The sequence below is a fragment of the Saimiri boliviensis genome, chromosome 2 (genome assembly GCF_048565385.1).
Source record: "Saimiri boliviensis isolate mSaiBol1 chromosome 2, mSaiBol1.pri, whole genome shotgun sequence".
Taxonomy (NCBI): domain Eukaryota; kingdom Metazoa; phylum Chordata; class Mammalia; order Primates; family Cebidae; genus Saimiri; species Saimiri boliviensis.
The window spans coordinates 26,905,825-26,930,383 of NC_133450.1; the positions used below are offsets into that span (position 1 = coordinate 26,905,825).

Below are 24,559 nucleotides of genomic sequence, written 5' to 3' on the forward strand. Positions count from 1 at the left end.
TATATTGTTCCAAGATTTAGTCTCTGGAACTTTTAAGCTAACATACAATTAGATATGCTAACAGTGTGTGTGTGGAGGGGAGGGCTGGGTTAACCAAACACAAAGAAACAAAGAAATAAAAGACTACAACTATCAAGCTGGATACTTGCTTATAGTAGGTACTTGGACTGTATTAGAAAAACCTCAAGATAAGCAACCAAGCAGCCAGAACTGGTCCCTGGCTTGTGGAAATTTCTCTTTTCTCTCTTTTTCTCTCTCTCTTCTTCTCTCCTCTCTCTCTCTCTCTCTCTCTCTCTCTCTCTCTCTCTCTCTCTTTCTCTCTCTCTCTCCTTTCTTTGTTGACTCCCTTACCAGTGGGACATCCTGTTTTTCTAGATTAGGGAAAAGAAGGCCCATTTGGAAGGTGGGGAAGGAGACAAAATCTTACTTGCTGAAGCAAGGTAGGACTCATTTGTGACCTAGAATCTGAGACAGGGAAGTAGAGGCAGGAAAAAGGAGATAATGGAGAAGAACTCGCTTCCTTTCTGGGCTGAGAAGGGCTAGAAGTCAAGCTTAAGAGAAGCCTTAGAGAAAGTCTAGCTCTTCATTTTACAGGTGAGGAAACTGAGGGGCGAAGAGGTTATAGTGTGGTCACAGGTGGACACCTAGTTAGCAGCAGGAACGGGAATAAACTGCGGCCTTTGAATAACATTATGGAGCCTCCAGTGAGGCGCTCAATTTTTTTTTTCTTGAGACGGAGTCTTGCTCTGTTACCCAGGCTGGAGTCCAGTGGCACGATCTGGGTTAGAGCAATTCTTCTGCCTCAGCCTCCCAAGTATCTAGGATTACAGGTGCCTACCACCACGCCCGGCCAATTTTTGTATTTTTAGTACAGACAGGGGTTTCACCATATTGGCCAGGCTGGTCTCGAACCCCTAACCTCATGATCTGCCTGCCTCCGCCTCCCAGAGGCGCTCAATTCTAATCCCGGACGATTGGGTGGCTAGCGGAAGCGAGGCGCGGCTAGTTGCCATGGGAACCGGCTCCACCCACTTCCTGAGTGCCAATCCGTAAACCTGCGCTCCCAATAAAGTTGTTGTTGAAGCGCTGCGGCGGGAGCGGCGGCGACACCACGTGGGCCGGGCCGGGCCGGGGGCGGGGCCGAGCTGAGGGAGGCTCTGCAGGCGGCTGTGAGGAGTGGAGGCGGGCACGGGGGCCGGCCATGATCGCGTCGTGCCTGTGTTACCTGCTGCTGCCGGCCGCGCGCCTCTTCCGCGCCCTCTCAGGTACCGGCCCCGCGTACCGACAGGCGGGAGAGCGGCCTGGTCCTGCCTCTGCGGGGTTCCGCGGGCCTGGGACGGCGTGCGGTGGGCTGGGCCTCACAACTACCGTGCCCGGGGCAGTGCCGAGGTGTGGGGAGGCGGTCCTGAGCCCCCGCCCCGCAGGGCCCTCCTGATCCCTAGGGGCCTGGACCTGGCCGACGGCCGTCGTGGGCGGCCCCTCCTCCTGCCTGTTGTCAGATGGCGTCGGGCCACGGTTAAGGTGGAGAGCGGCTGTGGACGGGGCGGGGCCCTTTCCCGGCCCTGGGGTTGCAGAGGGGTTATGGGGTCGGCAGAGTCAGTCCCACGGGGGTCGGGAAGGGGTAGCAGCTCGGGCCGAGGCGAGTGCCCAAATTCTCGGCGGGGGAGGCGGGCGGGCCCTGGGAGGTCAATGGCCGAAGCCCTGGACGCTCCGGGCTTCCCCAGATTGACTTCACACTCACCTTTCACTGCCACCTGGCAGCTCTCGCTCCGCTCTCACCGGTGTGTTTGGTTGAAAAACGGACGCTCAGAAATCAAAGACACATGTAGATGTCTGCTTTGGAGCATTCCCGCCCCCACCCCCGGCACTTTAGAGGGGGATGGGCGGGGCTGGGGCAATGCCCAGTCGATACCTCAAAGAGGGGAGGGCGTGGTTATTCCGTTACTTTTTCGTAATTTGTTGCATTGTCTGTTCCTGGGCTTTGAAATTCCAGAGGCTTTAATGCGACCCTCAGTTTCTGAGATCCTGTGGAACTCCCAGACTTTTTGCCTTTAGTTTATGGGATAGGACTAAGTACTTACGAATAAGGGCCCCAACTGGTGTATACTGTGGTTTTCCTTTGTGGAACTTTACACAGTTGATACGCAATGTGTGTGTCATTGATAATGTATATTTCATACCGTAATATTTTAAATTTATTTTTACTGTGTATCTGCGACTAGAATGCAAAGCTTCAGGAGGGCAGGGCCATGTCCATTTTGTTCGCTGTATCTCTGGTGTGAACACATTGCTTGGCATATAGTTGGCACCCAGTGAATTCAGGCATGTCTTGTCTGTCCATACCTCTGAGAACTGGGAAACTCCACAGAAGTAATTGTTTTCAGAGAGCTCAGCGTATTCTTTTAACTACATTGCTGTTATTCCTGGAGCTCTTCTCATGCCCACTGCGGCAGCCTTAGTGAAATGATACACTAGTCCAGAGGTTTGCAAACCAGTAGAGTTCCAGGAATCTCAGCGGAGGGCCCCTCCCCACCTACACCTTAAAGTCGTTTCAATTGCATTTACTTGGCTTATTTGGTTTCCAGATAGGATTTTTAAAAAATAAAAACATTTTGCTGCTGAAAATCCGCCACCACCACCACCACAAAACATCTGCCAAAATTGAAAGCCAGTAACCTCGTGTATCTGAACCAAAGAACCTCTGCCAGTGGTATATACAGAGGATGTTTCAAGGGGCAGATCATTAGCAAGTGCTTGAGACTAAAGCTCAGCAACCCAGCTTAAGGGTTTAGAGCGGGGTTTCTCAGTCTCAGCACTGTTGACATTTTGTGCCAGATCATTTGTTGTGGGCTTGTCCTGTGACTTGTCCAAAATTCAGCAGCGTCTCTATCCTCTAACCACTAGATGCCAGTAGCACTGCTGCAGTTGTGACAACCACAGTGTGCCTGGACTTTGCTAAATGTCTTCCGAGGGCAAAATCACTGTGGTTAAAAACCATTGTTTAGAAGGACATAAGTATACATAGGTCCCAAACAAGATATTTGAACTGTCTTTCAACATTTGAGCCACTTTTATGTTTTCTTGCCTTTAAAAAAAATTGCCAATAAAATGATTCTAGTGATTGAGGGCTAGCATCGTGCATGCCAGTTGTCCTGTGCTGCAAATAAATGACTGAGTGTGTGAGTGTGGGAGTTGTTTGCTCTCACCAAACCACTGTGCTCAGAGTTTGGGGGCTCTAATTTTAGAGTTTTTCCCACGTTCTTTCTTGGCTTCTGGCTGTCATTTGCGGCTCTCTCTTACTGTCGGTTGTTGGCACCTCCTAATGTATAGCCTCTGCTGTGTTGTGGAATGGGAAAGCAGATAATGAAGTTCGTGAAGGTTTTGTTAGAATAAGTAGCCTTGAGAAGAAGCTTAGGGGCCTTTACTAAGATGTAAATTGTATAGATTTTGAGACTACTTTAGGATTTTTTCTTTTGGAATGCATTCGTAGATTAGGGAATTTATACAGCTAGAAAAGCTCTTAGAGATTATCTAGTTCAAATTTCTCTGTCTCTATTTTTTTAATTTAAAATTTAATTTTTTTTTCTTTTTCCTTGTTTTTGGGACGAGGTTTCACTTGTCTCCCAGGCTGCAGTGCAGAAGGGCCGTCATAGCTCACTGCAGCCTCCACCTGGGCTCAAGCGATCCTCTCATTTCAGCCTTCCAAGTAGCTAGGGCTACAGGGATGTGCCACCATACTTGGCTAATTTTTAATTTTTTATAGATACGAAGTTTCATTATGTTGCCCAGGCTGGTCTCTAAGTCCTGGCCTCAAGCAATCCTGCTGCCTCTGCCTCCCAAAGTGCTGGGAGCCACCACGTCTGGCCTCTTGTCCCCATTTTACAGTCAAGAGTAACTCCATCTGACTAGGGGCATTGCTCAAGGTCAGTTTTACTACTTTTGGTGCTAGACCATAACTCACAGTTCTGATTCATAGTCAAGGGCTGGTTCCAGTGTAATGTGGTTCTTAGAACCAAAGAGTTTGTTAATAATAGTCTTAACTGCCACGTAAAAGGGGTGTGGTTATGTGTGCCCGTCTGTGTTCTAGATTATGTGGGCCAGCTGTTCTTTCATTCAGGCACTGAATATTTATCAGCTCCCTGCCGTATAAATTAGTCAAAACTTGTAAAACACTTAGAACAGTGCCTGGCACACAGTAAATATGATGATAAAGATGACGATATTCAGGCATTAAGATGGGCAGGCTCAGTGGTGGTACAATGATGAGCAAGGTGGTTATGGGTCTTGCTTTTATTGGGCGTATGTTTTAGCTGGGAGAAGAGTGTGGGTTGAATGACAGTCTTCTTATAACCTGCTGTTTTGGCCTTCCTCCTAGATGCTTTCTTCACATGTCGAAAAAATGCCCTTCTGGCGAAGAGCTCATCCTCCCAGGTAGAGGGCAACTTTGCCATGGCCCCTCGGGGCCCTGACCAGGAGGAGTGTGAGGGCCTGCTGCAGCAGTGGCAAGAGGAAGGGTCGAGCCAGGTGCTCTCAACTGCAAGTGAGGGTCCCCTTATAGATAAGGGACTAGCCCAGAGCAGCCTGGCACTTCTGATGGATAATCCTGGAGAAGAGAATGCTGTTTCAGAGGATAAGTGGTCCAGCAGGCAGCTGAGTGACCTTCGGGCAGCAGAGAACTTGGATGAGCCTTCCCCCGAGATGCTAGAAGAGGAGCCACTGCTAGAGGTGGAGGGCCCCATGTGGGCAGCTGTCCCCATGCAGACGGACCCCCAGTATGCAGACTGTGCTGTCCTCCCAGTGGGTGCCCTGGCCACAGAGCAGTGGGAAGAGGACCCGGCAGTGGTGGCCTGGAGCATAGCACCTGAGCCTCTGCCCCAGGAAGAGGCTCCCATCTGGTCCTTTGAGGGCCTGGGGCAGTTGCAGCCTCCCCCAGTGGAAATACCATATCATGGTGAGTCTGACAACTGGCTGAGTGAGCCAAGGGAGCAGGGTGTCTCAGGTGTGGGCAGAGCAATTGCTAAGGAGAAGATTCTCTGGTAGGGAGCTCTGCCACTGCATTCTGTTTTTCTAAGAATCTTGGAGTGTCAGATCTAGAGGGACCTTACAGGTAATCTCATCTAGCCCCATGGTTTTAAAGGTGAAATAATGACAGTACAGAGAGGTAGCAGAACATGCCTAAAGTCATAAAGCCAGGTAGGGGCAGAGCTGAAAGCATACTCTAGATGTGATTCTCCAGTGTCATTTCTCTGGTGGTAACCCTAGGGCTTTCTGGGGGTGGGGATGGAGAGGTCTCGGAGCCTCTACTCTCTGTCTCAGTCACAATCAGCCTCAGTTTTATTTGTGTTACGTATTCAGAGTCCATTCAGATTTGAAGAAAGGCGTCAAGAGATTTGAAATCCACTATGCAGCAAAATGCCATAGGGGAGATGGGGACATATTGTGGTCTCTAGCCCCACAGACTCTTCCAGATTTAGGGGTCAGAAATCACCCAGGGCTGTAATTACTCTAGAAATGTCGTTAACCTCAGTTGACTGTTAAGAACACTCATCTGAGTGATGCTCCAGAGATTCATGGATTTGTCAAAAGTGAGAGACTGTCAGCCTGCGTATATGCAGCCTCTCTTAGATGCTAGGTACTGGGGATGCAGTGGTGAGCGGGCCAAGATTGTCTCTGGCTTTGTGGAGCTAACCGTGTCATCTGAAGAATGTCCACAGACTGTTCAGTTCCCCACAGAGAGGGATGGGTGACAGGGAAGATGGAAAAGGAACTCCAGGCATAATATTACTGAGTCAGGAGTGGAGATGGCAGTGCCTCTGCATTACTCATCCTTGTCATGGAACGCTTCTTCGAATCCCTTTGCAGAAATTTTGTGGCGAGAATGGGAGGATTTCTCCACCCAGCCAGATGCTCAGGGCCTGGAAGCAGGAGATGGTCCTCAGTTCCAGTTCACTCTGATGTCTTATAACATCCTGGCTCAGGACCTGATGCAGCAGAGCTCAGAGCTCTATCTACATTGCCATCCGGACATCCTCAATTGGAACTATCGCTTCATGAACCTCATGCAGGAATTCCAGCACTGGGACCCCGATGTGAGTGAAGAGGGGGAAGTGCCATCTTGCATTGTTGCTGGACCTGGGCTGTTTCCTGGTGCTCTTAGAAGATGAGTTCAACCCGTTGTTCAAACGATTGGAGTCCTATCTGTCTAGGGCAGGAGCTTGCCTGCCTGCTGTCAGTGAGTTGTTAGCAGATGCTGAGAAGAATCGCCCTAGGTGTGCACTTTCCAGCGCCTTTATTCAGGAAGGGAGGATTGAGGGGTTCAAGGAGCAGGAAAATCCAGTGCACATGTATAATCTTTTCAGCTTAAGTCTGGGCCTGTTCTTGCTGTTGGTGACTCTGAGAAGAGTCAGCCCTGGGGGAAGTTTCAGTGTGACCTAGCAGCTTCCCCTTCCTGGCCTCAGGACCTGCTCCTGGAGGGTGGGGGTCACCTTCCAGCACTCTGGAGTGATTGGGTTCTTTGTCAATTTCCCAGATCCTGTGTCTCCAGGAAGTCCAGGAAGATCATTACTGGGAGCAGCTGGAACCCTCTCTGCGAATGATGGGTAATGCAGCTCCCTGGGATGCCTGCCACCTTTTCTTCCTATAGCCTTGTCTACTGTCTCCTGAAGACCCCATCCTTTCCTTTTGTTTTAGTAAACCCTCAGTTTCACATGTCAGCTTGCTCCTTCCATTTGTGCCTGAGAAAGTAGAATTCCGCAGTTTTGAAGCAATTCTGACGTACATTGCTATTTGATCCTTGAAGTAACCAGTGTGGTGAGACTGTGAGACTGTGAGACTTATTCCCATTTTATAGATGAGGAAACTGAAGTTCTGAAAATTCATGTGACTTCCTCAGAGTCACAAAGCTACAATGCTAGTAGATGTGGAGCTAGGAATCCAGCTTGTCTGACTCCAGATTCCGTGTTCTTTTCTATCATGTTGAATTGCTTCATACCCTTCCCTCCTTGCCCTTCCACCCCACCCAAGTCACCTGGTTACAACTGTAAGGGGGAACCTGCTGAAGCAAGGAAGTGGCAAGGCTCCTTTGTTGGGAGCAGGAACAATGCCTTAGGGCAGATGTCTCCAAACTTTTTATACAGGGGGCCAGTTCACTGTCCCTCAGACCGTTGGAGGGCCGCCACATACTGTGCTCCTCTCACTGACCACCAATGAAAGAGGTGCCCCTTCCTGAAGTGCGGCGGGGGGCCGGATAAATGGCCTCAGGGGGCCGCATGCCGGCCGTAGTTTGGGGACGCCTGCCTTGGGGGCACACACTGGGGCTGCTAATGCTGGTTGGAAGGGATTCAGGCTTTAAGGACTCTGATCCATCTCCTTGGTGGGGTTCTCCTTGCAGGCTTTACCTGTTTCTACAAGAGGAGGACCGGGTGTAAAACCGATGGCTGTGCTGTCTGCTACAAGCCTACCAGATTCCGCCTGCTCTGTGCCAGCCCTGTGGAGTACTTCCGGCCTGGCTTGGAGCTCCTTAATCGGGATAATGTGGGCTTAGTGTTGCTACTGCAACCACTCGTCCCAGAAGGCCTGGGGCAAGTCTCAGCGGCCCCGCTGTGTGTGGCAAATACCCATATCCTTTACAACCCACGCCGGGGTGATGTCAAGCTGGCCCAGATGGCCATTCTCCTGGCGGAAGTGGACAAGGTGGCCAGACTGTCAGATGGCAGCCACTGCCCCATCGTCTTGTGCGGGGACCTCAATTCTGTCCCTGACTCACCTCTCTACAACTTCATCAGGGATGGAGAGCTCCAGTACCATGGGATGCCAGCCTGGCAGGTGAAATGGAAGAGTCCACGGTGGGGATGGGAACATGGTCTAGAGAGAGATTTAGGTGTTAGCATTAGTGCTTCTTCTGTAGCAGGGACCTTAGATACCTGCTCTGGCTTGCTCCTCCTTTTTCTTGTTATGTTGAGTAGCTTGTGACCAAGCCTGGAAGTTAAGAATTCTTGAGTACTTTGGCATATTGGAATTTTTTCAGTTTTCATCATTAATATTTTTAATTCACAAGTAATACATAAGTACATACTTTAAGGAATTTAAACATTATACAGTAAGGCACAGGCCTGTTTTATTACCCATATTCCCTATCCTGTTCTCTTAGAGTCACGTAATGACCTAAGAAAAGTTTGGTGGTAGTCTTCTAGATTGTATTCTTTGCATTTACAGTGATATCTATGTTCCTATGATATTGTAATCAGTGTTTACATTTGTTAAGCACTTAACTGTGTGCTATGCTATTTTAAGCACTTTATGGTCGTTAACTCATTAATTTAAACAATTTCTATCATGGCTTTTATAAATGAGGAAACTAAAGCCCAGAGAAGTGAAGTAATTTGCCCTAGGTTGTGTGGGTAGTTAGTGGTGGAGCCAGGATTTGTAACCAGGTGGTCTGGCTGCAGAGCTCTTACCCTCAAATACTGTGCTGTGATTGCTTATAACAGCCCATATGTAATCTCTTATGTGTGATTTATAAACACGATACACAACTATATGTTTTATTTTTGCTTGCTTTTTCACTCAGCAATTTGTATATGGATCCAATTCCTTCTAACTATTGAGTGTTGAAGACAGATACCTCATAGTTCTGTCAGCTCTTGCTGAGTTCTTTATGTTACTTAATCTCCTTCTTCCTCTATTGTACCCCGACTGGTTCAGTTTATTGCCTAACTTTTGGCAAGGCCCAATGGTGAAAGGACACAAAACGATTGAATTATTGTTGCACACGTGGGATTTTATGTTAATGAGCCAGCAGTGTCCTAGTTGCCATGTGTGCAGAGAAAGGCATGATCTTGCCCTAAAGGAGGTGTAATCAAGGAGCTCCTGGAACGGGGAAAAGAATTTACTGAATGCCTGCCACATGACAGGCACTGTTAGGTATAGTGAATGAGAGCACTTGCTTTGAAGCCAGACAGTCCTGAGTTCAGATCCCTCCTCTGCCACCTTGGGCAAATTACTTAACTTTCCTAAACCCCATTTGCCTCTTCTGTACAATGGGGGCTATAATGGGACCTGCCTCAGAGGTGTTTTTTGGGTGGATTTAATAAAATAATGCATGTAAAGTGTTTTCCAGTATCTGGTTCAAAGTCAGTAACTGGTAGTGATTATTAAGATTCTTAATTGTACATGGTATTATTATCCCGTTTTATTTATTTATTTTTTGAGACAGAGTTTCGCTCTGTCGCCCAGGCTGGAGTGCAGAGGGGCCATCTCAGCTCACTGCAACCTCTGCCTCCCAGGTTCATGCAGTTCTCCTGCCTCGGCTTCCCGAGTAACTGGGATTACGGGCATGTGCCACCACGCCTGGCTAATTTTTGTATTTGTAGTAGGGACGAGGTTTCACCACGTTGGTCATGTTGGTCTAGAACTCCTGACCTCAGGTGATTCACCCACCTCAGCCTCCCAAAGTGCTGGGATTATAGGCGTTAGCCACCGCACCTGGCCTATCCCGTTTTATGGTAGGATATATTGAACCCAAGAGGGTTAACTAACTTGCCCAAAGTCACACAGCTATTAAGTGGCCGTTGAATTGCAGATCTGTTTTACTTCAGATGACATACTGATAATGTGTGCCCTTTTAGGGCAGGGGGATTCTATCTATCACTGCTCTATCCCCAGCACCTAGCTAGTGTCTTTTGGCTTTCAAATATTTGTTGTTGTTAAATGGCATGAAGGGACTTTTGCTACACATGTTGGAGATGTGCAGATGACTGATGTTGCCGAATGTTTCCCCCATACGTTTTGTCCGTTCCCAGGCTGCTCATTGGCTTTGACCGAGGATGGTGACATAGATACGGTAAAGTGCTTTGGTGCTTTCCCATTTGGTTTGACCCTGTGGTTTCCCAGTAATAGGTTCAGGATATTAGACCTTGATCCAGAAGATCCAAAGATGAAGATAAAACTTTAGCCATTGCAACTTAAAGCCCCTGAGAGTTGATATTCTCTGTGGAGGAGAATTGTGTAAATTTTTCGGAGGTAAAATTTAACGAGCCATGTGTTAATACAATTCATTTCTCCTTGATTCAGTCTCTTACCCCTCCTCCTGTTTCATGGACATTTCAGTGTTGCCAGTGAAAAAGTAGTGGTTTTAATTAGGTCCTTATTTTTAACCTGCCCCTGAGACTTACATGCTTGCTTATACCATGTATGTAGTGTGTGATTGTGTGTGTTTATATCTGTCCACATGTCCCAAAACATGGACTGTTATTTCCTTTTTCTTGGTTTCCTCATTCCTACCCTGGTCTTTCCTTGCAGGTATCTGGACAGGAAGACTTCTCCCATCAGCTTTACCAGAGGAAGCTGCAGGCCCCACTGTGGCCCAGCTCCCTGGGCATCACTGATTGCTGTCAGTATGTCACCTCCTGTCACCCCAAGAGATCAGGTGAGCACATGTCACATTCTTGGTTGGCTGTGTCTTCATGCCCATTTGGGAGAAAGCTGGTATCTCCTTGACAAGAAAAAGTGTAATCCCTCATTTCTCTTAGTAAGTTCCTCTGTTTTCTCACTGTCCTCCCAATGGTCCTCCAATAAAATGGATAACTTTAAATCATAGCCATTGGAAAATCTCCTTTTCTTCTGAGTCCTTCCTCTGTGTACCTATGCTGGAAGTTGCTTGGTACTAAGGAGGTCTCAACATGTGGCTTTGTCGTCTTTCTTTCACTATATGGCTTTTCCTGGTTTGCAGAGAGACGCAAGTATGGCCGAGACTTCCTGCTGCGTTTCCGCTTCTGCAGCATCGCTTGTCAGCGACCAGTAGGACTGGTCCTCATGGAAGGAGTGACAGATACTAAGCCAGGTAACGGGAACTAATCTTAGTTTCTTGGTCTTCTTTCTTCCTCACTCCTGATGTTTGTCAGTTATGTGGTTTCCTACTCTAAGTATAATTCTAAGACATTAGCTCCGATAATATGTATCCTTAGAAGGAAGGTCACTTGAGTTCAGTGGTCGTATGTGTGCATGGATGTGCAGTGTGATAAGAGCGCCGGACCAGGAATCAAGACACCTGGGTTCTAAGTAGCTTTGAGAGCTTGGGTAAGCCACTTAACCTTTTTAGGCTTAAGTTGCTGATAACTAGCATGTGTACAACATATATAGGGGAGAAGTTACCCATGATGAGGCTTTGAAAATCATAAGGTGTCAGTGGTTTCCTACTGAGAGCTTTCAGATTGAATGTAGCAAATATACTTGACACTCTCCTCTTCTGGTCTCTGAAACCACTTCATAGCAACAAGGAGAATGGAAAAAAGAAATGTAAACTCCATTGTAGACAAAACTGGGAGATTTGAAGATATCTGATGCCAAGCACCACAACACAGAAGGAAAGCCTGCAAGAAGCACTGGAGATCGTGCAGGGGTGCTAGAGGAAGTGTAGAGAGACTTACCTGTGGGGATAACGGATCTCAGAAAGAACTAGCTGAGTACTTTTTTCCACCTGGAGGCATAAAACTCCCTTTTTTTTTTTTTTTTTTTAACAAGAATAGAACGCATAGGTTGTGATAGGAGAGTCTCTGGACCCATTTTGATCCTAAGAGGTTGAGGAGGAGGGACTGATCAAGGAATCAAGCCTTTAATATTTCCATTAAGCAATCTGTTCAAGTGGTAGAGAGGGTAAATGAGATACGTGTAGAGCCACATGTCTCTTGGCTTGGGAGAAAGAAAGATTAAGAGGATGCCTACATAACCTGTGTCAAAAGGAAAGTTCCTGTTACTTGAAATACCAAGTCCTTCCTTTATGTAAACTTTGTACAAATAGCTGGTGCAGAAAAACCTCAACTAATACAAAGCTGGGTTTGTCAAAAAGGAAGAGCATGGAATCTGTACTAAAATACTACAATAAAAGAACAGAAAAACAAAAGGCAGATAAAGAATGTTTAACTTTGGGCATGGTGGCTCACGCCTGTATTCCAAGCACTTTGGAGGCCAAGGTGGGCTGATCACCTGAGGTTGGGAGTTCAAGACCAGCCTGACCAACATGGTGAAACCCCGTCTTTAAAAAAAAAAAAGTTTAACTTCAAAGATAAAAATAATTGCCATGGAGCTTATGGAAATTACTACTTTCTCATGAATAACGAAATTGTCTTTATGAAAGAAAGAGCACAAAAATAAAATTAATTTCCTTTATAAAATAAGTTCAGGCACGTAGCAAGACATCAGAAGATGAAATGTAAGCTGCAGAGCTCAGAAAAGAAGTGGAATTAAAAAACATTACAAAAAATAAAGACAAAATTGAATGCAAAACAAGTAGGAATAGATACTGTCAAAAATAAGGTAAGAGACAGGCCAGGAAATCTAAACAAAACAAACAAACAAAAAAAAAACAAAATGAGAAGGAAGTAAAAGGTTAGAAAGGGTTCGAGAGAAAATGACAGTAGTAAAAGATAAAGGAGATTGAACGTGTACGTAATTGGAGTTCACAAAGAAGAAAGCCTGTAGCCTATAATACAGAAGAAATATTTAAAGATGATTATTCAAGAAAGATTTTCCCAAAATGAAAAGATGTGAAGTTTCAGATCGAGAACATGTGTGTCTCAGTAAAAAATGGTATAGGAGCCAGGCACCCTGGCTTATGCCTGTAATCCCAGCATTTTGGGAGACAGAGGCAGAAGGATTGCTTGAGCCCAGGAGTTTCAGACTAGCCTGGGCAACAAAGTGAGACACTGTCTCTACAAAAAAAAAAAAAAAAAAAAAAAAATTAGCCAGGCATGGTGGTGTATGCCTGTGGTCCTAGCTACATGGGAGGCTGAGGTAAGAGGATTGCTTGAGCCCAGGAGGTCAAGGCTGCAGTGAGCCTTGTTCGTACCACTGAATTCCAGCTTGGGTGACAGAGTGAGACTGTGTCTCAAAAAAATAAAAAAGATGTAGGAGAATTAATACTAAGACATTCTAGTGAGGTTCCTAGAAGTCAAAGATGAAAGAATCTTTTGGGCAGTTAAATCAAAAGATTGAGCTACTTTGAAGCCTAATGGTAATCAGGTTGACTTCAGACCTTTTTTTTTTTTTTTTTTTTTTTTTTGACTTCAGATTTTCTTTTTTTAGACAGACTCTTGCTTTGTCACCCAGACTGGAGTGCAGTGGCACAATCTCGGCTCACTGCAATCTCTGCCTCCCGGGTTCAAGTAATTCTTCTGCCTCAGCCTCCCCAATAGCTGGGACTCTGGGCATGTGCCACCACGCACAGCTAATTTTTTTGTATTTTCAGTAGAGATAGGATTTCACCATGTTGGCCAGGCTGGTCTCAACTCCTGACCTCAGGTGATCCGCCCACCTTAGCCTCCCAAAGTGCTGGGATTACAGGTGTGGGCTACCGCACCCGGCAGACTTGACTTCTTAATATTGACATCCTACTTCTGAAGATACTGGATTAAGGTTTCTAGGAAAGAAGATATAGTTCAAGAATATTATACTTAACTAACAACCTTTCTTCAAGACACTATTAGAGGAGTAACTAAAGGCAACCAAGCAATGGCTGGGAAAACTATAGTGAAAGGCCTGCTGATGAACACTGAATTTATTTTCTTCTGGTGAGAATTTAATTTGAATTGGCTTTTTTTACAGAGCAGCAAACATGTCAGTGCCCCAGTTTATTTTTAATTGCAAAATTAAAGTATTATTACAGCTGTGGCAATAGCAATAGTTGTAACAGTGATGGCCGCCCTGTATTGAGTGAACCAGCATGTACCAGGAACTGGGACAAGTGCTTGTGTCAGCAGGTTCAGTTAGGGGAGTCGGAGTTCAGTGTTTTAGGATTACAAAAACAGGATCTCACTTAGATAATTTCATATTAAGAATAGGTTATTTAAATCAGTGATGTACTCGAATGAAACATAAATAGCAACAAAATTAAACCAAGAATCTTTAAAATATATACTAACAGTCACTTTGTAGGTAGAAAAGACTCATTCAGTAGGGCAAGATAGCCAGTTCACTAATGGTGCAAAATAATAGTAGTATTTTCAAAATTGAGATTAGATTTGGATAAACACACTTATTCTCTGCGTACTCTGAATATATCCTTCTGTTTGTTCAGTGCTCCTACCCAGGGCTGAACAGGCTCTTGATGAATCTCTTTTAAAGAGTCCAAATCTAATTTTTTTTTTTCATGACACAGTCTCACTGTTTGATCCAGGCTAGAATGTAATAGCATAGTCGCGGCACATTGTATAGCCGTGACCTCCTAGGCCCAAGTGATTCTCCCACCCCAGCCTTCCAGGCAGCTTAGACTATAGGCAGATGATGCTATGCCCAGCTAATTTTTGTATTTTTTGTAGAGACTGATATTCACCATGTTGCCCAGGCTGGTCTCGAACTCTTGAGCTTAAGCCATCCCTCCTGCCTTGACCTCTCATAAAGTGCTAGGATTATAGGAGTGAGTCACCATGCCCAGCCAACTGTCCTTATTTTAAGAGGGCCTTGAATGGAGTGCAAGGAGATCTTAGTGTGTGAGTTCATTTTTCTAGAGGATCTGTTTAGATATGCGAACAGTATTTCCAGTTCAATACCAGAGTCATCCAACTCAACTGTGCATTTCAAAACATGGCAACTTAACTGTGACACTAGCTTGAATGGGGAGCCTCTGAGTGCAAAGGAAGATTCAGTGCTAGGTAGTGATGATTTTCCCATAAGCTGACATTGCATTGTGCTGGAGCATTCTGCACCATCCAGTGTGTATAATAAAAAACATTGTGATTCTCACTCTTTCCAACTCCCTTTGTTTTTTGTTTGTTTGTTTGTTTGTTTTGCTTTTTTTTGAGACAGAATCTCTGTCATCCAGGCTAGAGTGCGGTGGCACAATCTTGGCTCACTGCAACCTCTGCCTCCTGGGTTCAAGCGATTCTCGTGCCTCAGCCTCGTAAGTAGCTGGGATTACAGGCATATGATACTGTGCCCAGCTAGTTTTTGTATTTTTTAGTAGAAACCAGGTTTCACCACGTTGCTAGGCTGGTCTTAAACTCCTGGCCTCAAGTGATCCACCCACTTCAGTCTCCCAAAGTGCCGGGATGATAGGTGTGAGCCATATTGTATGGCATATTGTAATGATAAAGGATGTAACTCAAAGATACTAGTGTTAAGAATGTTTATGTTCCAAATAACATTGCATCAATAGTCACAAAGTAAAACCATAGGCTGTAACATGGAGTAACAGACAATAACTAAAGGTAGAAGGCTTTTTTTTTGAGTTGGAGTTTTGCTCTTGTTGCCCAGGCTGGAGTGCAATGACGCAATCTTGGCTCACTGCAACCTCCGCCTCCTGAATTCAAGTGAGTCTCCTGCCTCAGCCTCCTGAGTAGCTGGGATTATAGGCATGCACCACCATGCCTGGATAATTTTGTATTTTTAGTAGAGACGGGGTTTCTCCATGTTGGTCAGGCTGGTCTCAAACTCCCGACCTCAGGTGATCTGCCTGCCTTGGCCTCCCAAAGTGCTGGGATTACAGGCGTGAGCCACCGCACCTGGCAAGGTAGAAGGCTTTAATTGATCTTTCTGAGTCTGTAACAGATCAAGTAGATAAAAGATGACTAAGGATACAGAATAAGTAACATGTCAGGTGATAAATCTGATTCATACGTATCAACCACCAAACATTGAAAGCAGAGAGGTCATGTTTTCTTTTTAAATATTCTTAGGAAATTCTTAGAAATTGATTGTTTATTAGATCACAAAGCACATGCAATAAACACATAAATTAAAATTGAAAAAGAGCTCACGCCCATAATCCCAGCACTTTGGGAGGCTGAGGCGGGTGGATCACCAGGTCAAGAGATCGAAACCATCCTGGCCAACATGATGAAACCCCGTCTCTCTACTACAAATACAAAAATTAGCTGGGTGTGGTGGCACGCGCCTGTAGTCCCAGCTACTCGGAAGACTGAGGCAGAAGAATTGCTTGAATCCAGGAGGTGGAGGTTGCAGTGAGCTGAGATCGCGTACTGCATTCCAGCCTGGTAACAGTGAGACTTTATCTCAAAAAAAAAAAAAAAGACGAAAAAGAGGCTGGGCACAGTGGCTCACGTCTGTAAATCCAGAACTTTGAGAGTGTGAGGCAAGTGGTTCGCTTGAATCCTGGAGTTTGAAATCAGCCTGTACAACGTGGCAAAACCCTGTCTCTACAAAAAATAGAAGAGTTAGTCAGGTATGGTGGCATGTGCCTGTACTCCCAGCTACCCAAAAGGCTAAGGTGAAAGGATGGCTTGAGCCTGGGAGGTCAAGGGTACAGTGAGCGGTGACCTTATTCCAGGCTAAGTGACAGAGCGAGACCCTGTCTCCAAAAAAAGAAAAAATGCTATGAACTGGACATTTAAAAAAACTTTCTGATCAAAGAAGAAAATTTAAGCTGAAGTTGGAGAATATCTAGAAAATAATAATGAGAAAATAATTTTGAGACTATTTTTGAGACTATATTTGAGAAGATAACTAAAAGTTATCTTCAAGATAACTTTCAATGTGCTGCTAGATTCTGTGACCAAGTGAAGTTGATTAGAAATATAGGGATAGTTCAATATTGAGATCTATAAATATAATTATCTATCTATCTATCTATCTATCTATCTATATATATATGTGAAATCTACTAAAATACATGAAACCTATACCATCCTCTGTATAGATGTTGAAGAGACATCTGTTAACATTTAACATCTATTTTAGATTCTTTTAAAATGAACCCTCTTAAATTAAGAAGAAAATGGATAATTTCTTACACTGTTGAAATATATTTATTTCAGCTTCAAAATCAGCATCTTGGATTAAAGAAGGAAACTCTCATAGCATTCCTGTTAAAGTTAGGAGCAAGACAGGGACAAGACCATCATTATTTAACTGTGTTTGGAGATACCAGCCAACAGAATTGGAAGTAGAAAATAGAAATATAGTAAAATAGAAGTATAAAAATGGAAAGGGAGTAAATTATTACTTGCTGATGATACTGTTATATAATTGGTGATCCAAAAGAATCAACTAAAGACAACATTAAGCATTAAGTTAATTCTGGAAGGTGACTGGGTACAAAATTAATATGCAGAACTTAGTAGTGTTTCTATATAAAGATACATGTTTATTAAAAGATATAATGAAAACATACACTATGTGTAAGAGCAACAAAAAATACAGAAATAAATCTAACAGGAAGAATGTAAGGCATAAAAAGGGGCATTTCATTTCATCTAAAGTGTCAAATATATTGGCATGAAGTTGTTTGTAACGTTCCCATATCCTTTGAACAGCTTTATTGAGGTGAAATTCATATGTCATAAAATCTACCCATTTAAAGTGTGTAATTCATTGGCTTTTAGTATATTCAGAATTGTGTGACCATCACCATAATCTAATTTCAGAACATTTCCATCACTCACAAAGGAAACCTTACACCCACTAGTCCCTTTCCATTCACTTCTCCCCTTGTCAAAAATCAATTGACAATAGATGTATGGATTTCTGGACTCTTAATTCTGTTCCCTTCATCTCCGTGTCTGTCCTTATGCCGGCACCACACTGTCTGATTACTCTAGTTGTGTATATGGTAGTTCCCCTTCTCAGTGGTTGTGCCTTCCGTGGTTTCAGTTACCCATGGTCAACTGACGTTCAAAAACAGTAAGATACTTTGAGGGAGAGAGAGACCACATTCACATATTTTATTACAATATATTATTATAATTGTTGTTAATCTTTTACTGTGCATAATTTATTAAGTCAGCTTTCTTAAAGGTATATTTAGGTAAAAACAGCATATTTAGGGTTTGGTACTATCCATGGTTTTAGGCATCCACTGGGGGTCTCAGTATGTATCTGCCATAGGTAAGGTGGATTACTATACTTTTGAAATAGGGACGAGTAAGTCCTCTGACTTTGTTGTTTTTAAGATGATTTTTGTGTCTTCTAGGTCTCTTGCATTCCCATATGAAATTTAGGATTGTCGTGTCAGTTTCTGTGCCCTGCCTCTGCTCCCCTTCCCTCCCTATTCCTCCTTCCCCTCCCCTCCTCCTTCCCCTCCCCTCCTCCTTCCCCTCCCCTCTCCTCTCTCCTTTATTTTCTCTCCCCTCTCCTCCCCTCTCCCCTCTGGCTTTTCCCCCCTCGCCCTCCCCTTTCCCCCTCCCCTTTTCTTTCCTTCTTTCCTTTCCATGACAGGGACCCACTCAGTTGCCCAGCGAAGTATTGTCATTTTAATAGTATTGTCTTATGGCCAGTGAACATGAGCTGGTTTTTCTTATTTAGATGTTTCTTTCCAAGTTTTGTAATTTTTAGTCTGCCTACACTTTTTAGTAAATTTTTCCTATTTTTTTTTTTTGATGCTATTGTACATGGAATTGTTTTATTTCATATTTGGATTGTTCATTGCTAGTGTATAGAAGTGTTTTTGTGTACTGATCTTGTACGTGCAATCTTGCTGAACTAATTTATTAGTTCTAATAGTTTCTTAGTGGATTTCTTAGGATTTTCCCTATATAAGATCATGTCATCTTGCAAAGAGAAATAGTATTTCTTCTCCTCCAATCTGGATACCTTTTATTTATTTTTCTTTCTTAATTAGTCTGACGAAAACTTTTGGTACAATGTCTAATAGAAGTGGTGAGATCAGACACCCTTTTCTTGTTCCCAGTCTTAGGGGTAAAGTGTTCAGTTCACCATTAAGTGTGCTCCTAGCTGTGAATTTTTCAGTCTCTTTATCAGGTTGAGAAAATTTTCTTCATTCCTAGTCTTTTGAGTGTTTTTTAACTCATAAAAGGGTGTTGGATTTTGTCAAATGTTTTTCCTATGTCTGTTTAGATAATCTTGTGGCTTTTTTTTTTTTTAACTTTTTTATTGTGACATATCACATACTTGATTTTCAGTTGTTAATCCATACTTACATTCCTAGGATAAATCTTACTTGGTCATGTATATAATCATTTTATATTTTGCTGGATTTGGTTTACTGATACTTTATTGAGGAATTTTGCATCTGTATTCATAATGGATCTTGGTCTGTAGTTTTTGTTGTGGTAGTTTGTCTAGTTTTGGTGTCAGAATAATGTCTCATAGAATGAGTTGAGAAGCGTCTCCTTTTTTTTTTTTGGAAGTGTTTGTGAAGGATTTGTATGAATTCCTCTTGAAATGTTTGCTGGAATTCACCAGTGAAGCCATTGAACCTGGAGTTTTCTTTGTGGGATGTTTTAAAATTACAGATTTAATCGCTTTATTTGTTATAGGCCTATTCAGATTTCCTGTTTCTTCTTGAGTTATTTTGAATAGTTGGTGTCTTTCTAGGAATTTTTCAATTTTATATGTTATCTAATTTGTTGGTATCTAGTTATTTATAGCATTCACATATAGTTATTTTTTAGTTCTATATGGTTGGTGGTGGGCGCCCCTCTTTAATTTCTACTTTTAGTAATTTGAGTATTCTGTTTTCTTGGTCAGTCTAGCTAAGGGCTTGTCATGTTGTTGCTGATCTTGTTATCCTGTTAATGTGAGTAGGAGCCGTACTAATGTCCCTTCTTTCTTTCCTGATACTGGTAATTTGTATCTTCCTTTTTTAACATTTATATGTATGATATGTGTGTGTGTGAGATGTGCATTTATACGTATATGTAGTATGTATGTATATATACATGTATGCATATATACATAGACATACACAATGGATGGTATGTAATAGAAGGTCTTTGAAGGAATATACCACGAATTTGGTAACATTGGTGGCTTCTGGAGAGGGGAATTGAGTGGTAGAGGAGGGCAAGTGGGAGGGAAACTTCACTGTTATTTTTTGCTACTTTTTGATTTTGTACCATGTGACTATATGACTTATTTTTTAAAAAATCAAATTAAAGAAAACCAAAAGCAAGAAGCTACGGAAGACAATGTCTGTGTTAGAGGCCCTAAATCTGCTTTCAGAAGTTCTTGACTTAGGTTTATTGTCATCTTCTCTTCCTCACTGTTTCTCTTTCCCTTTCTCCTCCTGGATCCTTCTGAAGCAGTCCAGTCAAGGATCTGAGAGGGACTTTAGGGTGAAAAGTTCTGACCCTGCTTCACTGTCTGTGGATGAGAAAACCTTTTTCTCTCTGGTCCTCTACAGAGCGACCTGCGGGTTGGGCTGAGTCTGTCCTTGAGGAAGACACATCTGAGCTTGAGCCTGCCTTCCCCAGGTAACTGTCTCCAGTTCTCTTCAGTTTGCAGTCTAGCCCCTGCCTAGGTGTAAGAGAGAGATTCATTCCCATTGGCTGTCTTGAGGCTGACTTGAGGGAGCACTTTTTGCTAAGATATTTCCCCCTAATATCTGCTAAGCTTATAGAGGGCATGTAGGTATGCAGAAGCCAGCGGTGACCCACCCATGTTCCTGCAGGTGAAAAGGCCATGTACTCTTTCTTCAGAGGGTAAAGCCTTACAGAAGAGCCCTGGGCCCCAGACAGGGGTGCACTGGGTATACTTTACCAGGTCACAAGCAGATAGTGGGGGATAAGGAGTGTCACGGAGTCTCAGTACAAATGTGTGTTTCTAGGCTAATTTTAACTAAGACTGCTAGCCTCTTCTTAACATGGCAAGGAATTGGCAGAGATTGAGTCTTTGAGATCATCCCTTTTAAAAATCTTCATAAAACCCACAGAGAAAGTGACCTAGGGAAAATTTAATAATTTTTGTTGACTGATATTTTCCCCTCCCTCCCTGTAGGACTGTAGGTACCATCCAGCACTGCCTCCACCTGACCTCAGTATATACCCACTTCCTGCCCCAGCGTGGCTGCCCAGAGGTCACTACAATGCCGTTGGGTCTTGGAACGACAGTAGATTACATCTTTTTCTCAGCTGAGTCCTATGAGAATGGGAATAGAACTGGTAAGCTTGATGGATCCTGGGTTTTTCTACCCCGAGGTCCCTGGGAACAGCTAATGGTAGGTCAGGCATTTGGTAGCATGTCTTGGGTTGCTGGGATTTAACCAGCAAAGGAGCAGATTTCATACCTCCCCTGCACTGATCATCCTTATCATTCTCCCCATAGCCTACTTGCCTGCCTTGTCTCTTTTTACCCTTGCAGCATTAAAGAGAGGAGGGTAGGACAGTCACTGCCAATCCCCATTTTAAAGATAAAAATAGAGATCTAGGAAGTGGTTGAATTTGTTTAATGACAGCCACTGAGTGGGGAACCTAGGTTAGAGATTTTATTTTCTATTGCTTCTCCCCATACCAATAGTAGTCACAGTCTAGCAGTCTCCCAGCCCCATGCCTATACTGTGTAAAGAATATTTCTTTTTGGCCAGGTGTGGTAGTTCACACCAGTAATCCCAGCACTTTGGGAGGCTGAGGTGGGTGGATCATTTGAGTCAGGAGTTTGAGACCAGCCTGGCCAACATGATAAACCCCATCTCTACTAAAAATACAAAAAAATACCTGGGCGTGGTGGTGGGCACCTGTAATCCCAGCTACGTGGGAGGCTGAGGCAGGAGAATCGCTTGAACTCGGGAGGTGGAGGTTACAGTGAGCCGAGATTGTGCCACTGCACTCCAGCCTGGGGAACAAGAGTAAAGCTCTGTCTCAAAAGAAAAAAAAAATTAGCCAGGCATGGTGGTGGGTGCCTATAATCCTAGCTACTCAGGAGGTTGAGGCAGAAGAATCACTTGTATCCGGGAGGTGGAGGTTGCAGTGAGCCGAGATTGTGCTACATTGCACTCTAGCCTGGGTGACAGAGCAAGACTGTCAAAAACAAAATTTTTTTTTTTTAATTAAATATTTGAATTGATGGCTTATGTTTAAAAGTCAGATTTTATGGGCTGGGTGTGGTGGCTCAGGCCTGTAATCCCAGCACTTTGGGAGGTCGAGGCAGGTGGTTCACACGGTCAGGAGTTGAAGACTAGCCTGGCCAAGATGGTGAAACCCTGTCTCTACTAAAAATACAAAAATTAGCTGGGCGCGGTGGCAGGCGTCCGTAATCCCAGCTACTTGGGAGGCTGAGGCAGGAGAATCGCTTGAACCCATGGGGCAGAGGTTGCAGTGAGCCGAGAGCGCACCACTGCGCGCCAGCCTGTGCAACAGAGTGAGATTCCATCTCAAAAAAAAAAAAAAAAAAAAAAAAAAAAAAAAATCAGATTTTATATAGAAAAGCTGGATCTCCAAATTCTCTTAGAAAATCAAAAGATCTTGTAATGCCGGGCTCTCCAGCTTGCCCCAGTCCCCCGGAACTCACCAGTCTTCATTCATTGATGATATTATGGAATATCTCTGAGAAAATAAGTCCGCCTCAGAGGCTGCAGGAGGAGGTGAGGGGCAGTGGGCAGCCACGGGAATGCAGCTTGCAGAAGGCCTGTGCACTGTGGCTATGGCTGCTTTTACCTATTGGCTTCTGTTTTGTGCCCCAGATCACAGGCTGTATCGAGATGGAACTCTCAAGCTGCTGGGCCGTCTCTCACTTCTCTCTGAAGAGATTCTCTGGGCTGCCAATGGGTTACCTAACCCCTTCTGCTCTTCAGACCACCTCTGCCTGCTAGCCAGCTTCGGGATGGAAGTCACCGCCCCATGATGGGGCTCCCGAGGGAAGAGAGCTTCTCTTCCAGAAGAGCTCACTGGATCAGAGACTGGAAAAATCCCGTGCTTCTGGAAACTTAGATCCAAGAAACTTACATCCCCTCCCCTCCCACTCCTTGTTCCCTTTTTCCCATGGTTAGATTTTCTCCAGGCCTGGCCATGCTCTCTGCCTGTTGTCCCTGCCTCACCCCAGCCTCTTCCTAATCCTGTGCCACACACTCAGTGGCCCTGGGAGAGGCAGAAAGGGGGCTCCCCTTTCCTTCCATGTATCCAGCGCTCCCCCTTGATTTTTAATTACCAGGGTTGTGGGAGTTACTGATCTCATTGGTTATTTGCTTTCAGGCCGTTTCTTGGTGTACCTTCTGACCCGACATTTTCCCTGCCTTCAGGACCTCTGGACCCTCTTGCCAGGCATGCACATGTGAGATGTGCATATCATGCGTGTGTCCTCTTGGGGTGGGACTGTTCTGCACAACTATGCCTGCCTCTGACCAGTCCGCTTTTCACATGGGTGCTGCAGGCCTAGGGGCAGGTGCAGAGTCTGACCCAAGTACCTGTGTATGATCAGGCAGCAGCAGGGCATGGCCCCATCTCTCCTTTTAGCCTCTGTGCTTCATTACCCATTCATCATGCCAACCAGAGCAGGCCTTGCATCTGGGCTCTGGGAACAAATGGGGCCCACATCCTGGAGTGGCAGATTCAGGGATGTGCAACCTGCCCCAGTGGGCCCTGTGCCTCCAACCCCATAGACCTGGTGCAATTTCTCAATGGCCCATCCCTTTTTCCAGACTTCCCTGAGGGAGGCAGAAGTTTGAACCCTTATATGGGGTTCACAGGGCTAGGGTAAGTGGTATGAGGTTTAAAACTAAGGATGAGGAGGAGAAAGAGCCTTCAAGAAAACTCTTGTTTCACTGGATCCTGCAGCCTGCAGAACTGGGGCAAGGGTAGGAGTTCCAGTAGGGGAAAGAGCAGGTGGACTCTGCAGTTTCCCCGGCTGGGACTCAGGCCTAAGCTGATTCTCTTTCCTCTGCACTCCTAAGAAGCAATTTTCTGTTCCTCTCCTCCCACCACTTTTTACTTTCTGCTGCCTCCCGTCTCCCACTTCCCTTCCATTTTCTTTCTAGAAAACCCTGGTATTTAGCTCGGGCCAAACTGCCTCAGCAGTAAGGTGGCCTTGGACAAAACTGGTCCAAGAATTTGGAGTGGCAGTGCTTATGGATTGGCTCTGTGCAGCAAGGCCTCAGCTGCTTATTGCCTCTGCTTTCCCTCCCCTAATACAGGGGTACCCTGGCTTATTCAGGGGACTCCTTGGTCCACACCGTGTCACCTGCATCCTTTAATCTTCCATTGCTGGGGTGTGGCCTTGGGAGATCCAGGGCCGGCCCCGCCATACATACTAAGTCAGAGTAGCTGCTGGCCCTGGTAGATTTGACTTGCTTTTGCCCCACTCAACCTCCAGAGTGGGACTGAAGACGGCGGCCAGGGGACTTGCGTTCGGGACCGTGGGCCAGGGGTGAAGGTTCTTTCCCTTTTTTTGAAAGCCAAAGACCCAGTTTGAATTGTGCTGCTGCATTCATGGTTAGAAGCTTTCCATGCCTAGGTTCTAGGGAATTTATTTTTCTATGTGTGTATATTTTTAAACTGCGTTTCCTGGGTACTGGGCATGTGCCTGTCTGAGCCCCAGGTCTGTCCACACCCCACCATTCATTCTGTCTGTCCGTCCCCTGGACACTGCCTAAAAGGGTCTCAAGACAGTGCCCTATGGGATCCGAGGACTAGGACCCAACACTGTTCTCTTCTGCTGGGAAATGCAGGTTTGAAATGGCTAATGAGGGCAGAGGGCAGGTGCTTGACAGATGATCTTTTCCTTGCTTACTTGTTTCTGTTTTGAAAACGAAATGGGGTTTTAAATGGTTATTTAAAGTCTTTTTCCAAATAAAGGTTTACCTTTTTTTCCCCTCTACTGTTGGTCATTTTTTTTAGGATGCTGAAGGGATTAGGCCCTTAAGAGAGGGCCTGAAGAATGA

The 24,559-nt window shown here is 44.8% G+C and overlaps 1 protein-coding gene and 1 pseudogene across 4 annotated transcripts; both read left to right on the top strand.

Annotated features, from left to right (window-relative positions):
• Positions 1–1,109: 1,109 nt before the first annotated feature.
• Positions 1,110–24,493, top strand: ANGEL1 (angel homolog 1). 4 transcript variants are annotated; one of them, XM_039468904.2, is made up of 12 exons: positions 1,112–1,265; positions 4,376–4,951; positions 5,863–6,089; positions 6,530–6,599; positions 7,391–7,824; positions 9,215–9,332; positions 9,801–9,841; positions 10,300–10,426; positions 10,730–10,840; positions 20,093–20,162; positions 20,686–20,849; positions 22,367–24,493. In XM_039468904.2, exons 1-12 carry the CDS (start codon positions 1,202–1,204, stop codon positions 22,525–22,527), a joined length of 2,163 nt encoding a protein of 720 aa, XP_039324838.2. In that variant the 5' UTR covers positions 1,112–1,201; the 3' UTR covers positions 22,528–24,493. The 4 variants fall into 4 exon arrangements, with proteins under 4 accessions (XP_074249043.1, XP_039324838.2, XP_039324836.2 ...); XM_039468902.2 differs by lacking the exons at positions 9,215–9,332; positions 9,801–9,841 and having other exon boundaries at positions 1,114–1,265; XM_003924581.4 differs by lacking the exons at positions 1,112–1,265; positions 9,215–9,332; positions 9,801–9,841 and adding an exon at positions 1,438–1,521.
• On the top strand, positions 23,404–24,493 carry LOC104650792 (uncharacterized; annotated as a pseudogene).
• Positions 24,494–24,559: the final 66 nt, after the last annotated feature.